This window comes from Calidris pugnax, unplaced genomic scaffold (assembly GCF_001431845.1).
Source record: "Calidris pugnax isolate Ruff unplaced genomic scaffold, ASM143184v1 scaffold280, whole genome shotgun sequence".
Taxonomy (NCBI): Eukaryota; Metazoa; Chordata; class Aves; order Charadriiformes; family Scolopacidae; genus Calidris; species Calidris pugnax.
The window spans coordinates 681,998-698,782 of NW_015091123.1; the positions used below are offsets into that span (position 1 = coordinate 681,998).

The window sequence follows — 16,785 nt, forward strand, 5'->3', positions numbered from 1 at the left end:
ATAAGAAACAGCTCAAATTATAGCTCAGTAGAACATTTAATAGAAGAAGATCTGAGACATCCTCAGGCTTTTATCAAACTCTGGGGAGACAGTGTGGGTGCAGCTCAGCACAGCAGGCTCTGCTCTTTTAAAGAACAGCAAAATCAGCAGAAAGGGGCTTTTTTTCCCCCTCAAAGGGGCTGGGGTTTGACACGCACCTTGTTCAGAAAATGAAGGTGTGTTGGGGTTTACCTCTAGCTCCCTGGAACGGGTCAGGAAGAACCCAGATCTCCCCATTTCACACCAGTTTTGGTCCCTCACCTTCACCAGCCCACACTGCAAACCCCCGGGAGAGTTCACAGAGAGGGACCAACACCAGGGATTTAAGCAGAGTCACCCCTGGGGAACACCTGAATAAACCTACCCAGGCCCCCCCTCACCTTTAATAGTGCTGTTCATATGAAAACTTAAAGCCAACATGTTTCTAAGCTCGTTTTCAAGCAGCCTTTTAAGGTCTCCCAACCCTCCTCTGGTGCAAAGTGTCCCCTGAGACCCCTGGGGTGTCACCTTCCCCAACATTCCTGCAGAGCCTGGACCCGTGACTGCCCCTCCCACCCCCTCCAGCAGCACCAAGCATTCCAGGCCTGAAGCTGAAGGCCAAATCCTCCTCATCAAAACCCACCGACGCGAGTAAATAGTGTGGGGGTGGCTCAAGTGGCCCTTGCTGTGCACAGAAATGGAGGTAAAAAGTATTTCATTCAGGTAAAGGGGATCCCAAAGGACACCGCAGCCACCACTGAAAGACCCCGAGATTGTTTTTAAACCACAGAATCACAAAGACTGCCTTTTTTTTTTTTCAACACCTTCCATATTTAATTTATTTAGATATTCTCTACATTAAAGTATTCTCATGCCAACACTTCCAACCTCCCCGTCCCTAACCTCAAGAAAAATAGACTTGACACAGCTTTAGGGTGGAATGCACTGGGATAAAGTTGCTATTGCGTCCAAGTTACAGGGAACACTGAACAAACCAGAGAGAGAACTGCACACAGGAGACGTCAGGGCAAGCTGGAATTAGTACACTTATCATCCCAGTCATGTTAGCACCTTCCCAGACAAGCACTGGAGGCGTTCAGAGAGGTGCAACATGCTTTGGGTAGCTAGACCAGAGCTTAGACTACATTAAGCCTGGAAAAAAAAAGCAGAAAGCCTGCCAGCACTGGGCTCCGAGCCTCATCTCAGCCAATTCTGGGGGGGGTAAAAAAAAAACAACCCAAACCCAACACTGAATGGACCAGCCAAGTTTGGGGTGTTTGGGAATGCTGAGCTCTCCTGGCTGGCCAAACCTGTGCCTGGAGTGTGAACCACACCACTTGCAGACAGGGCTGGGGACCCAGTGCCGCCCGGAGCGCGATTTATAACAGAATTCAAAATATCCATTCACACATTCAGCTGCTTTTTCTCCTGTTGCATCATTTGGTACAAGCCAGACTTTCAAAGCTGGTCTCCCACCAGTACAACTGTGTCAGGTATAAGGTGGCTTCTTTTTTTTTTTCCACATCTCAATCCCCTTCAGTAGCAGCAAAAGCCTTGAATTACCTACAGTTTTCCCCGCTGGGACTCTACTGATCTGGGAACGCTTTAGCTGCTCGTGTGTCTCTGGCATTTCCAGAATTCAAAGGAAAAAAAAAAAAAAGAGAAAGGGTAAGTAGGAAACTTAGTCTGCAAATTCCAATTTGAAACCTTCAATTCAGTAATTAAGCCTTATCATGCTGCGTTGAGGTAGCAACGCACTGGCCTGTGACCTCTGAAAACTCTGAAAAGCCCCTACTGTGCCTGATAGTGTTCTCAGTTCACATGTACCTTTAAGAATCTTAAGCCAGAGTTAAAAAATATAATCAGTGTCTGGCGTTTTTAAGAAAGGTACGTTGCCACGCACCGTGCTTTCCACAGAGCAGCCTGGTCTTCAGGCAGGAGAGCCAAGTGCCATCTGTTCCACCAGCAGCACGGCAACCGCCTACCCTCGCACCCAGCAGATGCTTTGGACAAAGGAAGTCACATTTGTGCTCTTTCAACATTTTCTAAACCACGTGGGGTTCCTGGTTTCAAAGTAAAGATTTGCAATTTCTGATAATCCTCTGACATTCCCCTTGAAATGTCTACAAAGAGTCCAGTTCAAAGAACAAGCTTCGCGATAGCTATTGCACATTTGTAAGAGCTGGCCTAAGTATTTTCCTGAAGATCCAGGCTTTGGAAGAAGGGATATTTTAAAAACTGGTATCAGTGTGCACTGGAACACTGGCACAAATGTCACCTATTCTTGGTGGGTTTTAATTGTAAGGGCGACAAGTAAACACCAACACATGGAAAAAAAAAGAAAATGAACAGCATTTCACAGAGCAAGGAGTTGGAGATGGAGCTGTGGTTAGTGTTTCGCTGTGGAATCTCGAGGGTAGAACTCGGCCAGCGTGGTCTGAGGGATTCTCTTCAGCATCTCCTTGGGGAAGATCCGCAAAAGCTGCCACCCGATGTCCAAGGTCTCATAAACAGTGCGGTTTTCGTAAGGACCTGGAGAAAAACCACCACAGACTGAAATATGGGGCAGGAAAGCATCTTCCCAAGCATCTTCCCACCAGGCAGATCCGGGAACAAGACCTGGGAGGTGTTAAAGCATCCGGTGACGTTCTCAGAACACTCACCCTGAGCAATGAAGTTCTTCTCAAACTTCTGCAGAAACTCCAGATACAGAAGATCATCAGAGGTAAGAGCTTCCTCACCAACGACAGCCTTCATGGCCTGCACGTCCTTCCCGATAGCGTAGCAGGCGTACTAGGAGGGAGAGAAACAGCAGTGCTTTTATCTTGATCCCCCACATAATGATTTCTGTTCAAACCCAAAGGGTCTCACTAAACACTGTTGGTGCTTTAAAGCAGCTTCAGGAGCTTTCTGGATCACAACTGTTTGGTGAGAGGAATATTTGAAGTACAACTCTGCTTCTCTGACCAGGCTTTTTTTACATACCAGTTGGTTGGATACATCTGCATGATCCTTCCTGGTCATTCCCTCTCCAATGGCTGACTTCATCAGTCGAGACAAGGAGGGCAAGACATTAATAGGTGGGTAAATCTAGAGGGAAAAGACATCCACAGATTCCAACATCAGTATTTCAAAATGGATAGAGTAATCTTAAATATGTTCTAAAGAGGGGGAGGCACACACCTGTCTGTTATGCAGCTGCCTGTCCACGTAGATTTGTCCTTCAGTGATGTATCCAGTCAAGTCAGGGATAGGATGAGTAATATCTGTGGAAAAAAAATGGTTGACAGTTTTCAGACCTTTTATATCCATTCTAGCACTGAGGTAGCAGCCTTTTGCTGTGACTTCTAGAGTAAAATGTTGGTGTGTATCACTAAGTGCTCTTATGCAAGGATTAGAGCTGTGAGCACTCCTGATAAAGGGTGGAAAAGAGTCCTGAAGCCTGAAATGGGCAAAGCATTTCTATTAGCAACACAGAGAAGGCAGCCCAAGAACTGCAATATTCAAATAGAAACATAAAGGCCAAAGGACCTCCTGATCTTGCTGTGTGCTCAAGACAAGGCAGGTTGCTCCAAAGGAGTCCCTGAAAGTGCTTTATTTATTAAACACACTTGAAAATAACTCACCATCATTGGGCATGGTAAGAATAGGAATCTGAGTAATGGAACCATTTCTGCCTTCCACACGCCCAGCGCGCTCGTAGATAGTAGCCAAGTCCGTGTACATGTAACCTGGGAACCCACGGCGACCAGGCACCTCCTCTCTAGCTGCAGAAACCTGGGGCAACCCAGAAAAACATACCCAAGAAATCAGATCCCTCACACAGACCCACCATCTCCCCCTAATTAAGCTACACAAGTGGCTGGAAGTTACTTCTTCCTGCAGGCGATACCAAAATACAGCCACACAAAACCCTACTAAGGGAAATGTGTCCCCACAACCGTGTCTGATGGACAAGATGCCAAGGCAAATGAGACACTGATATCAAACCACTAGTCAAATAAGTTCAGCTATCACTGGAGCAGTGGTTTTTTGACTGCTGAACATAATCATAGACTATCAATGAGTAACCAAAACCCTCACTGGGTATTTAATAATTGGAATGAATACTAATTGTAACAGCTTTAGCAGAAGTTCACGCCTTGAGCCCTTTCTTGAGCCCTTTCTTGAGCCCTTTCTTGAGCCCTTTCTTGAGCCCTTTCTTGAGCCCTTTCTTGAGCCCTTTCTTGAGCCCTTTCTTGAGCCCTTTCTTGAGCCCTTTCTTGAGCCCTTTCTTGAGCCCTTTCTTGAGCCCTTTCTTGAGCCCTTTCTTGAGCCCTTTCTTGAGCCCTTTCTTGAGCCCTTTCTTGAGCCCTTTCTTGAGCCCTTTCTTGAGCCCTTTCTTGAGCCCTTTCTTGAGCCCTTTCTTGAGCCCTTTCTTGAGCCCTTTCTTGAGCCCTTTCTTGAGCCCTTTCTTGAGCCCTTTCTTGAGCCCTTTCTTGAGCCCTTTCTTGAGCCCTTTCTTGAGCCCTTTCTTGAGCCCTTTCTTGAGCCCTTTCTTGAGCCCTTTCTTGAGCCCTTTCTTGAGCCCTTTCTTGAGCCCTCAGCACACGAGTTAATTAACACGTACCTCTCGCAGAGCTTCAGCATAGGAGCTCATGTCTGTCAGAATGACCAACACGTGCTTCTCACACTGATATGCCAAGAACTCAGCTGTTGTCAGAGCCAGACGAGGAGTGATAAAAGCAGTGGTTTTTTGATTGCTGAACATAATCATAGACTATCAACGAGTAACCAAAACCCTCACTGGGTACTTAATAATTGTAATGAATACTATTTGTAACAGCTTTAGCAGATGTTTACACTCACTTTACAGTAGAAACCCCTTCTTTAACACCCAGCACATGAGTTAATAAACACCTACCTCTCGCAGAGCTTCAGCATAGGAGCTCATGTCTGTCAGAATGACCAACACGTGCTTCTCACACTGATATGCCAAGAACTCAGCTGTTGTCAGAGCCAGACGAGGAGTGATAATGCGTTCGATGCTGAAAGGGAACAGCAGGGCATCGTTTATGACAAGTGCTTTGAGGTAACAGTCCGAAGATACAAATACTTAAATCCTCAGAAAACCTGCTCTGTGCACCAACCAGAGTGCCAGCAGCTCATAGTTCAACCTTGCTGCAAAACACCAACAGAAGTGACATCTGGCAGGACACCAGAAAGGCTTGTTCTTCTCAGCCTTCCCCCAACCCCCAACAGTGTAACTACTTACGTCGGATCGTTGGCCAAGTTCAGGAACAGACACACGTTGTCCATGGACCCATTTTCCTCAAAGTCTGATTTGAAGAACCGAGCCGTTTCCATGTTCACCTAAATCAGAATATTAAGGTATCAGTGCCCAACCAGACTTTAGCGTTCTCACTTTGCATCATATCAAGGTCTAAACTCCTCATTAATAATCCAAAGCTCTCTGTATCATGAAGACCTCCCTCACCTACCCAAAGGAATGAGGAATTACTAGAATTCCAGGGCAGAAATATTAAGTTGCAGATACTTTGTCCTGATCAGACACAGCACTTCTGGCCATTTGGGATTTTCAGCCATTCCACCAGCCAAGTTAGCACTGTTTAGTTATATACGCAAGACTTACAGAGAATACTTTCAAAAAAAGTAGTGTTCAGCTACTCTCAGCGTTGTCTTATTTATTATTTATTGCTATTGACTTACACCCATAGCAGCAAACACGATGGCGAAGTTTTCTTCGCTGTAGTCCATCACATCTTTGGATTTCTTCACCAAGCCAGCTTGGCGACAGATCTGGGCTGCAATCTAGGGAAAAGAGAGTTTCAGTCCAGCTGAATATTTGATGCTTTTACACAGACCAGAATTTATCTTAGTTTACTCTTTAACCCCAGTGAAATGCAAGCTGCTGTTTAGAGTAGCTTTGAGCACTCACCTCATTGTGGGGCAAGCCAGCAGCTGAGAATATGGGGATTTTCTGCCCCCTGGCAATGCTGTTCATGCCATCTATAGCAGAAATGCCAGTTTGAATCATTTCTTCTGGGTAGATACGACACTGGGGATTGATGGGCTGACCTGTACATGAAATAACATGCATTCTCTTAAAAAAAAAAAAAACATTAAGATGTCTGAAGCTTGATCAAGCTACCACTGACCTTGAGCACTAGTCTAAGGCTCATATCAAAAGGTACAAACCCCACTGTTGGACTTATAAATCTTTAGATGCACCTGGTCAACCCTGAGCCTTTCCTAGATCCCAAGACTCTCATTCTATGATCATGTAAATGCTAAGAGCACTTTCAAGAAGAGCCTATCAGGTTATTAGCTTTTTACCTCTGGAGGCTGTATAATTAAGACAGTCTACAAATACTTCAAAGAACAGCTTCCAAGCATTACTGAAAACAGTTATTTTTCTGCCACCTCATCATCCTGCACTTGTGTAAATTTAATTTGAGTTTGATGCTGCAAACACTTAAAAATAAGACTAAAACCCCGCTAACAGTTAGATCCTGTGTTCAAAACTAAAACTGTGGAAACATTCAGAAATACCAGATTTGTGTTTTTACTTCCGTACCAGAAACAGATTAAGAACATACCCATTATGTCAAGGAAATCTTCAGCCAAGACAATGGGGCCTCTGTCTATAGGTTTTCCTGATCCATTAAATACTCTGCCTACAAGAAACAGCAATCAAAATGTAAGTTACTGTGAAAATACATTAGTGTGGGATAACTCTATCAGTTCTCAAAGCAAGATGCAAGCACTTACCAAGCATATCCTCAGAGACAGGGGTTCGAAGAATATCCCCCGTAAACTCACAAGACGTTTTCTTCGCATCAATACCTGAAGTTCCTTCAAACACCTGTAAAAATACCAGAAAACGCAGGAGAAAGGACTAAGTATTGTGCTTTACAAATTAACACAAGAGAATGCTGCTTCACAGCTGGAGAACTCGCTCAGCCACAGGGCAGAAAAGCAAGGCCATCCTCTGCAAGCAAAGGATTTCAAGAGCTGCTCGCGAGTACAAAACAGCACATAAAAACCCACTTTAAACAAAATTCATGAGGTGTAACAGCAGCAACCAACAAACCCGGTGCCGTTCCTTTGATCTCAAGTAATTCCCTCTGCTAACGGGGTAAAGTTCTTCAGATAACAAAAATTAATATTAACAAGAAACAGCTGCTTAGAAGAAATACCTACAGCCACACAGCAAAGGAGCTGATTTTGAATCTAATACCGTACAATTACAGTGTGATTCCTTTAATGTAGCAGCAAAGAAATCGGGGGGGATGCAAATAAAAAAACCTCACTGCACTCCAGGCTTCAATCTTCTAAAATTACTCATGCCACTTGCACTTGGAATAAGTAGGTGATTTTTTGTTTAATTTGCAGTGCCAAAAGAGCATAAGACAAGACAGATCTCACACAGCTCAGACAGATACTGATTAATAAAGTGCTTTTCTGTTGCAACAAGAGACACTCCTGGCCTTAATCGCACCTGAACCACAGCTTTGGAGCCACTGACTTCCAGGACCTGCCCGCTCCTCCTTGTGCCATCAGGAAGGGTCAAGTGGACAATCTCTGCGTACCTGGGAAACTGGAGATGAGGAAGAAAGAGGGTGGAAAACATTAAAATCCAGAAGAAACTAACATTATCAGTTTCAAGCCAGCTTATGCTTAACTACTAAATTTTTTAAAAAATTAATTTTATCATCAGAACAAAACCCATCCCAAGATAATTAAATTTTACCAGGCTAAAGCCATTTTCACAGGGCCTATGTAGAGTCCTCACTCGGAGCTACAGGCTGCAGAAAAACCCAACAGAATCTCTTCTAAAAACCTCTACAGTCCTGCCACACTAACAGAAAGCCACGATGCAGTGTCCCACACAAGAAAAAGCTGGCTTTTGCCTGTAGCTGCTTCTGCCATCAGTTGTTTCCCTTCAACAGTAGCTTGCTGGTAACTAGAAAACACACCAAAACTGTTTACAGTTTCCCTTTACAGAGCACTCACACTTTGGTAACAAAAAGGTCAAGAAGAAAGTGATTATGTACATTTCCACATTCAAGTTTAGACAACATTCTGGGGGATTTTTGGTAAAACTGAAACAATGTTTCCTCTCTTTCCCCCAACTCTCCTCAGCTTTGCAGCAACTTGCATATTTTCATTTATCTCAACATCCAAAAACATATCTTGCACTAAAATTGCTCAGTGGACCCATGGATTTCACAACAGTCTGGATTTAACCTGTCACAGCTTTTCTTACAAACTCTCCCTCAAAAAAGGCTTCATTCATTAAAATATGAAACTTTACCTTAACTTGATCCAAGATAACCAGGGGGCCATTCACACCCGAGACAGTTTTATAAGCTGAAAGAAAACAAGCCACAAGTCAGGTACTTCCTCAGAACATCAGAAATATCCTACATAAAGTTTTTCAAGTTTCATTCCTATCACCAGTTTTGGATTTGCAGATTTCAGGCCCAGCTCTGTACCACTTTGTTTATTATGAACTCTACAAGAAGATTTTTAATTGCATGGCCAGCGTTTTTTTTGCTGCTACGTGCAAAGCACCTGAGGCAACATTATGATATATGATATTGCCATTTTCTCATCTGTCACAGAAATTCACTGCAAGCTTACACCCAGGGACAATTTGGATGCCAACAGAAACACTCACAGAGTTGACATTTTAAGCTAAGAAAAATGCAGTTGCAAGATCTTTAAAAAGCAGGGATAAGAACGTCTGTAACTTGTGATAAAGATGATGCCACCGCAATTTACATCCAACAAGCGGTGAGAAGACCTTAGTATCAATCCTCAACTTCTAGGCTTTTTTTTTTTTTAACCACAGAAGCATCCTGCTCCATGGCACTGGAACAGCCCATGGCAAAGCCTGGACTTACCAAAACAAGTGCCTCTCGTGCTCAAAAGCTGATCAGCAGAGCTTCTGCAGTATTTTTTGGCACACTGCTAAAAGGAAACCTTACAATACCTTTCCTGTCTCCAAGAAAAGGTCAGTGCATCACGCTGTAAAAGGTGGAATTTCACCTTAGCCAAACTCCTCCCACTCTTGGGTTATCCTGGCTTAACTTCAGGATTGATAGAAGGCCACAGCCAGCTCATCAGAAGGCTCATGTCTTAAACATCAGCAGCTCAAGTGTGAGCACTACCCAAAACTTCTGTGCCCAGAATTCATCCCTCCGCACTCAGCCCCATGGAAAAGCTGTGAAAATGTAGCAAACCCTGCTCCTGCCTTGCTCCAAGGACACAGGAGTATCCCAGCATCACCTGACCCACAGATAAAAGTAACATTGAGTCAAAGCTTTATCAGGGTCACAAGGAGCAGTGACCAAGAGAGTGACTGTTAATCACTTCTCCCTGGGAGGGAAAAATGAGCAAGTGGAGCCATTTGCAGAAGAGGAGAGACAGCAGCACCCGTCCTTGGTCACACGACGAGGCAGAGGAAACAGGCACTAGGAAAGATCACAAATTCCATGAGCATCAGGGCACAGGGAATCATCTGGCTTCGACACTTCAAGTCTGCCCAGGCTTGGCACACTTACCATGTGTTGTCTGCACTGTCAACAGCCCAGTATTTACACTGAAACAAACAGTTTGAACTGTTGCAATGTAGTTTCCTAAACAGCACTAATCAAAACTGCATTAGATAAAGTTTGAGGGTCACTGGGTGTATAACAGTCTAAGGCCAGAACTCTTATTTATCAGTTTTACTATCATCAAAATCCTGCTGAACACTTTAAGACACTATATGTGTCCCTGAAAAAAGGAAAAAAGGAAAAGGAGAAAAGGAAAAGGAGAAAAGGAGAAGGAGAAGGAAAAGGGAAAAAAGGAAAAGGGAAAGGAAAGGAAAAGGAGAAAAGGAGAAAAGGAGAAAAGGAAAAGGAAAAGGAAAAGGAAAAGGAAAAGGAGAAAAGGAGAAAAGGAAAAGGAGAAAAGGAAAAGGGAAAAAAGGAAAAGGAAAAGGAGAAAAGGAGAAGGAGAAGGAGAAAAGGAAAAAGGAAAAAAGGAGAAAAGGAAAAGGACAAAAGGAAAAGGGGAAAAGGAGAAGGAAAAGGAAAAGGAAAAAAGGGAAAAGGAGAAAACGAGAGAGAAGGGGGAAAGGGAAAAAAGGGGGAAAAGGAAAGGGGAGAAAAGGAAAGGATAAGGGAAATGGAAAGGGGGAGAGGGAGAAAGGGAAAGATAAAGGAAGAGGAAAAAAAAGGAAAAGGAAAGAGAAGAAACAGAAAAGGAAAGAAAAAAGAAAGATGAAAAAGAGAAAATGAGGAAAAAGAGAAAGAACAAGAGGAAGAAAAGGAGGAAAAGGGAAAGAATGAAAAAAGGAAGGGAGGAAGGAAAGGAGGGAGGGAGAATATTAACTACTGAATTGAGAGAAGAGCTAAATGGCCGAGCAGACAAGAAAAGGAGTAATTCTGCCATAAAAGGGAAGCAGAGCCCTGGGTTCCCTCCCAGGTGACCCCGGCACATCTGTCCCCAGCCCCGGCCTGGGGTGTGAGAAGCATTGGGGTCCCACCAGTCCCCCTGAGCAGTGCTCTGGCTGTGGGGGTTGGGGTCCCACAAGCTCCATGTCTATTGGCAGAGTGATTTTTAAAGCAAAGTAAGGTTTTGCAGGTGCCTGTGCCTCTCTCTGTTTATGCCATCAACCCCGGGCTGGTGGTGTTACCTCTATAAGGTATTTTTCTCCTGCTGCTTTGGCAAATGCTGCTTTGTCTCCCCTCACCTTTGGGGTGAGTCAGCAGCAGAGACCAATCTCTTCCAGCGAAACCAGCTGGTGACAGAAATCACCGAAATTGCAATCAGCCGCTGATGATGTATTTTATAGCTATATAATAAACAAACCCACTAAACTAGTTTCTTCAAATGCAAATATGGCTTATATTTCTTAAGTGGTTCTTCATATCCTTGAACAGTTTATGGAATTTTATTTACATACGAATCTTCTTTTTTTTTTTTTTTTTTTTTTTTTCCGTAGGGTTATTGAAAGAAAAAATCATGGCAAATATTTATAATGGCTAAAAATATAAATCTCGGAGAACTGCCTGGAAAAAATCTGACAAGACGTGTGGAAATGCTCCCCAAGCACATCTGAGTAAGCTTTCCCATCATCTCTGCACCACAAGTGACACAACTGCCATCTCCTTGGGCTGCTTTAAGCTGCCAAATGAGGTGGTGTCCTGACCTTGGGGCTCCTCCATGTCCCCCCTGACAGCCTGGCCACCCTCCAGTCTGAGCCAGTGCTTTGATCTAAGAGCGTGGCGGTGGCTGCTGGGGCAGATCAGAGATAAAAAATAAAGTACAAACTGGCAACAGGACGGGGCTGTCTGTGGAAACCCCCCACCAGCACCGGTGCCTCACACTCAGAGTTCGAGGGTTGATGAGTACAACTGTTTAAAGGACAGAATGAGAGCTGCCTTACCCCCTGAACCTTTAATTTCATTTAAAAAAAAAAAAAAAAGACAGTGGGTTATTTATAAACACCTTTTTCCAGGAAACCATTAGCCTGTCAAGCTTCTATTTCCTTATGGCTTATGCATCTCTCCATATGTCTTAAATCTTAATAGTTGCTGTTCCCCTGGCTTAGCAGTGAGACAGAATTATTTGATGTTATAAACAACATTCTATCTTCTTCTGCATTAAAACTAGAATATTTTGGAGGAATACGTTTTCAAAAAGATATTGGCAATTGTGGGCTTGGCACCAAGGACTCGTGAGACTGGTGGAAAAAAAACCTAAACAATGGCACAAGAAACTGGCTAAGGAGGGGGTAAACACCATAAATAACCCCCAGACAAAGGGACAATGCCATCGAGTGGATTAAACACAAAACTGGAAGGCTTTGGCCAGGTTTCAGCTCTCCTTCTAATGCAACGTGCCCGTGAGCACATTAACGAGCTCTCCTGTGTGTTAATATGCAAAAGGACTTGACAGAATCCAAACCAGCAGGACTCAGTGGCAGCCTTAAAGGTTATTTCAACCCCCAATACTTCGCAAACTGCTTCCCCTGAGTTCAAAGCCTGGTGGAAATGTGGCCCAGGGATGCAAACTCCAATTGCTCAAAACAGACCTTTTTGCATTTTATTTACTTATTAAAAAATATTTTTTGTCTAACTAAAATCATGTTTAAGAAAAACATGGCTTAAGGCAAGGTAGTTCAAATACATGTCTTCTGAGAACCATATATGGTGAACTTCTTTGGAGTTACTAGTCAATCACAGGTGTGGGAAATTTCACGTTCTTGGTTTTTGGACCAAAGCAAAGCTTGAAAAAAACATGTATTCACATATTTTCTGTGTTTAAGAAAAAAAAGAGAAAAATGACACTTGTTTCAGCCCATCTGAGAACTTGACATCCTCAGGCTGAGATGAGTGAAAAGGGGAAAAGAAAATCTTACCTGGAAAGAAAAGCGTGCATGTCAATCACTAATTCTAGGTTTTACCTTAGTTTGCAAAATTCACAATGTAATTAATTAAATATTACATTACACTTTGCACATAGCTCATGTATAACATTGTGTACATTATTACATAGAACATCATAATATTCATTATACAAACAAAATACAAAAGAGGTGAAAAACTGATGATGTATTTTATAGCTATATAATAAACAAACCCACTAAACTAGTTTCTTCAAATGCAAATATGGCTTATATTTCTTAAGTGGTTCTTCATATCCTTGAACAGTTTATGGAATTTTATTTACATACGAATCTTCTTTTTTTTTTTTTTTTTTTTTTTTTCCGTAGGGTTATTGAAAGAAAAAATCATGGCAAATATTTATAATGGCTAAAAATATAAATCTCGGAGAACTGCCTGGAAAAAATCTGACAAGACGTGTGGAAATGCTCCCCAAGCACATCTGAGTAAGCTTTCCCATCATCTCTGCACCACAAGTGACACAACTGCCATCTCCTTGGGCTGCTTTAAGCTGCCAAATGAGGTGGTGTCCTGACCTTGGGGCTCACAAAAGAAAGAGATAATAGTAATAACAACCGTCTCCGTGTGCCTCTCCCCACCTGAAGGAGAATGGGAATTATTTTCTACCCGGAGCCCCAGGTAACGGCTGAGCAGTTCTGAGCTCCCTCAGTAGATGGTGGTGCTGCACTGCTCAGCCTCCAAGATATTTAGAAAGTCATTTCCAGGCCCAGCCATTCAATTCGCAGCTCATGAAACATATTTAAAGGCTTCGACTTCTGTTCTAATGCACACCCGGGGAATTCCTTGGTAGGATGCACTCATCTCACGTTATTGGCAAGAGTTTTTGGCCGGGCGGAAGCCAGACAAATGGCCTCACTGGCAGATTTACACCCCAACAGAGAAAAGGTGAATATGTTTAGGATTTATTTTCTTTCTCTGCGGTAAATCTCCGTACCCTGAATGAATGATGGAATCAGTTCTGGTTGGAAAAAGAAATCACGGAGCAAAGTGTCAGAAGTTTAAGAAAACAGAAATGATGAAAGAAAAGAGATTCCGTTGTAAATGGCGTTTGCAGTGCCTCACCCGTGCATGGATATAATTTTCCATCCAGCTTTGCTGATGAGAAACTGGCCTTGTTACTTTGAGAAACGTCTTCCCTGGTGATAAAGCAGACAGTGTAACAGTGTGGGGAAAGGCTGTGGGTGAGGACCCCACTTCCAGCATCATCTGTGGGGAGAAGGTAAGGGGTGGAGGGACCCGTTAATACCAAGGGAAGAGGCGAGATTTCCCCCAGAGCTCTCAGAAATCATGGGCCAGACCAATGCATTCTGGCCTTAAAGGTATTTAATGATAAATAAATATATTATCATCACACTTACACATTTGGAAATCCTGGAGAGCTGATCTGCGTTGTGGCCTAGGCAAAGGCAGCTTGGTGTGGACTAGGCAAAAACACGTGCAGAGGGAGAGGGGAAGAGTGACTGATGTGATAGCCCTCTTTCATAGAATCCTAGAGTTACAGAATCATAGAATCACCAAGGTTGAAAGAGACCTTTCAGCTCATCAAGTCCAACCACCAACCCAACGCTGACAAAACCCGTCACTGAACCATATCGCTAAGCATCAATATCTCTCTTTCACCAAATTGTGCTTTGCAATTAACCAAAAATCCCCAGGGTGCTGCAGGTCCCATCAGTGAAATCTGCCTGCTTTTACCCTGGGCTCACAGCTGAAGGAGGGCAGTTGAAGGACAAGCAGCTTTTGGCAGCAAGAGGATGGCCATCAGCCTCTGGAAGGTAGCCCAAGACCTTCTGTATTTTATAAATGCATTTCCCAGGGCCGTTGAAGGGTGCCAGCCTTCCCTCCCAGGGATGGATCCATTCGCTGCCCCTTGTAACCACCCAACAGCATCCCCCAGGGAGGAGAGGGCAGTGCCTTCCGTGTGCTCAGACCCAGGCAAGAGTTAAGGTGCTCGGAGAGAGATAAGGGTTGATGAAAGCCGGGAGAGCGGGTGGCTCTGCTGCAGATAAACCCTCCTGCCTCTCCTCCTCACCCCCCTCAGCCCACCCCACCGCCCTGCTCTGACGCAGAGGGAGCTGCAGGGCTGCATGAAACTTGTTTGAGGTTCCAATTAAATCTCCATGGAAAGAGGGACACTCATATCCTCTTCTGATAAAAGGTGCTCGTAAATCCTCTGGGAGCAGCGGCCGCAGCCCACACCGCTCCCACCGCCGGCTCCTCGCACCAGGATGGGCTCCAGGGTAAGAGCTCCTTTTCCTCTGCTCCACGCAACAGGTTTGCATTGAGAAGGGGATGGGGTTTGCAGATTAAATCAGTCTACATGTATTTATTGTCTATACTTACTCATTCTCTCTAATTTCTTTCTTATCTGTCTATCTGTCTATCTATCTATCTATCTATCTATCTGTCTATCTTCTCTTGCATTAATTCACTGAATTTCACTGAATTTCACTGAATTTTTAGAGTTGGAAGGGACCATAGAGATCATCTAGTCCAACTCCCCTGCTGAAGCAGGATTGCCTAGAGCTTGTCAGAGCATGTTACTCAGGAGCATCCAGGTGGGGCTTGAAAATCTCCAAAGAAGGGGACTCCACACCCTCCCTGGGCAGCCTGTTCCAGGGCTCTGGCACCCTCACTGTGAAGAAGTTTTTTCTCATATTTGAGTGGAACTTCTTATGTTCCAACTTGTGCCCGTTGCCCCTCGTCCTCTCACTGGGAACCACTGCAAAGAGTCTGGCTCCCTCCTCCTTCAACCCACCCTTGAGATACTTGTCAGCATTAATTAATTCTATTATTTGGTATTTGCTGCTGCTTGGAGGTACAGTGAGAACCCATCCCTGTTTCCCAATTAAGTGACTTGTGTGGCATTCATATTTGATGATATTGGTTTGGATGGTTTGTCTTTTTTTTTTATTAAAATTTGGTAAATATCATTGGCTGGGATTTCAGGAAACCACGGGAGTCTTGGGAAGAGTGATAGTTCAGACCCAACTCCATCCATTTTGCCACTTAGTCTCTGAAGTGCCTACGAGCTACAAGAACGCAAATAGCTAATTGTTTGGCTGGCTTAGAGCAATTTTCTGATTGATATTTTCAGTGTGACCAAGCGAGTGATCTTCTCTCAGAGCCTCTGAAGCCCTGATCTTAATCACATACGGTAGGCTTTTAAGTCTTGTATCTTGCCATGACATTTCAATTAGGTCAAATGAAAAGACATGTAAGGTAAATGAATTTCCTTTGAGACCTAATTTAATCTCCAAAGAACAAACATGGAATAAAAGATGTAGAGATTACCACAGATAAGCTGCCGGCTTGATCTGTGCTTTGAGTCTTTGGAAGAAGACTTAAACGATGCCTTGAAGCAGGTACAAGATGTCTCGGGAGAGTGGAAATGGGTTAGAGCACACTCTGTCTGCAACTTTAAATACAAGCTCGATCAAACCAGTCTTTGAAGAGCAAAGCTGGTGGTCCCAGCTCTTGAAGGACACTGGGGTCCTCAAGAAGAGCACCCAAGCTCTTGGAGGACACAGACGCTCAGTGACCTCAGGAGATGCTGTCTTAAGGGAGAAGCCATGAGCTGCGGGAGGTTGTAACGCAGAGTGTTTTCTTTAAAGGTTATAGGAGACCTTCTGCCCTGAAGACTAGGAGCCAGGAGGACCCCAGCTGAGCTCCAGGCTCTTGGCCATGTCCCCTGAAGGCGTACCCTGGCGCTGGCTGGCAGCGGGCAGGGCGTCCCGGAGCCTGGTGCTGGTGGTGGTGTTCGTCGCGTTGCTGTTGGACAACATGCTGCTGACGGTCGTGGGTACGGCATGCGGCTCCCTCTGAGCTCTTTGGGTGCCACCTCAGGGGTTTGGCTCCTTGGCCCATCTCTGGTTGACGCCGGCAGGGTCCCTGTGCAGAGGAAGCGTGGGGAAGGCTGGGTGCAGGGAATTTGCAGGACACCAATGTCTAACCAGCACCATTCAGTTCAGCTCCATGCTGAGCCAGAAAATGGAGTAAAATCACTAACTAATCCCTTCTTTGGCTTTTTTTCCAGTACCGATCGTCCCCACCTTCCTTTATACAACAGAATATGAAGGTGCCAACACCTCTGTTGCCCCAGCCCAGACTGAGCTGGCTCCTCCAGCTCTGAAGGCTCCTCCTTTCTCCTCCATGTTCTCCTATTTTGACAACACCACGGTGACTGTCTCGGGCTCCACCAGCGCCATGGAGCTGGTGAATGGGACGGAGAGCAGCCCCCCATCACAGCCCCCCACCACCAGCCCCCCCCCACCGAGCGGCTGCTTGGAGGGCGAGGAGTTCCTGG

General features: G+C 44.5%; 1 protein-coding gene across 1 annotated transcript; it reads right to left on the bottom strand.

Annotated features, from left to right (window-relative positions):
* Positions 1 to 828: 828 nt before the first annotated feature.
* Positions 829 to 11,237, bottom strand: ATP6V1B2 (ATPase, H+ transporting, lysosomal 56/58kDa, V1 subunit B2). The gene is made up of 14 exons (XM_014958396.1): positions 11,222 to 11,237; positions 8,336 to 8,391; positions 7,520 to 7,618; positions 6,790 to 6,883; positions 6,618 to 6,695; positions 5,957 to 6,096; positions 5,728 to 5,829; positions 5,273 to 5,370; positions 4,922 to 5,045; positions 3,645 to 3,795; positions 3,202 to 3,284; positions 3,004 to 3,108; positions 2,682 to 2,811; positions 829 to 2,550 (listed from the first exon to the last, which is right to left on the bottom strand). Exons 1-14 carry the CDS (start codon positions 11,235 to 11,237, stop codon positions 2,408 to 2,410), a joined length of 1,419 nt encoding a protein of 472 aa, XP_014813882.1. The 3' UTR covers positions 829 to 2,407.
* Positions 11,238 to 16,785: the final 5,548 nt, after the last annotated feature.

Coding starts and splice junctions, on each gene's coding strand:
- ATP6V1B2 (XM_014958396.1), bottom strand. Junction 5,830..5,956: donor CTGGCTTGCCCCACAATGAG/GTGAGTGCTCAA, acceptor TCTTTTCCCTAG/ATTGCAGCCCAGATCTGTCG. Junction 2,812..3,003: donor CAGATGTATCCAACCAACTG/GTATGTAAAAAA, acceptor TCTCCCTCCTAG/TACGCCTGCTACGCTATCGG.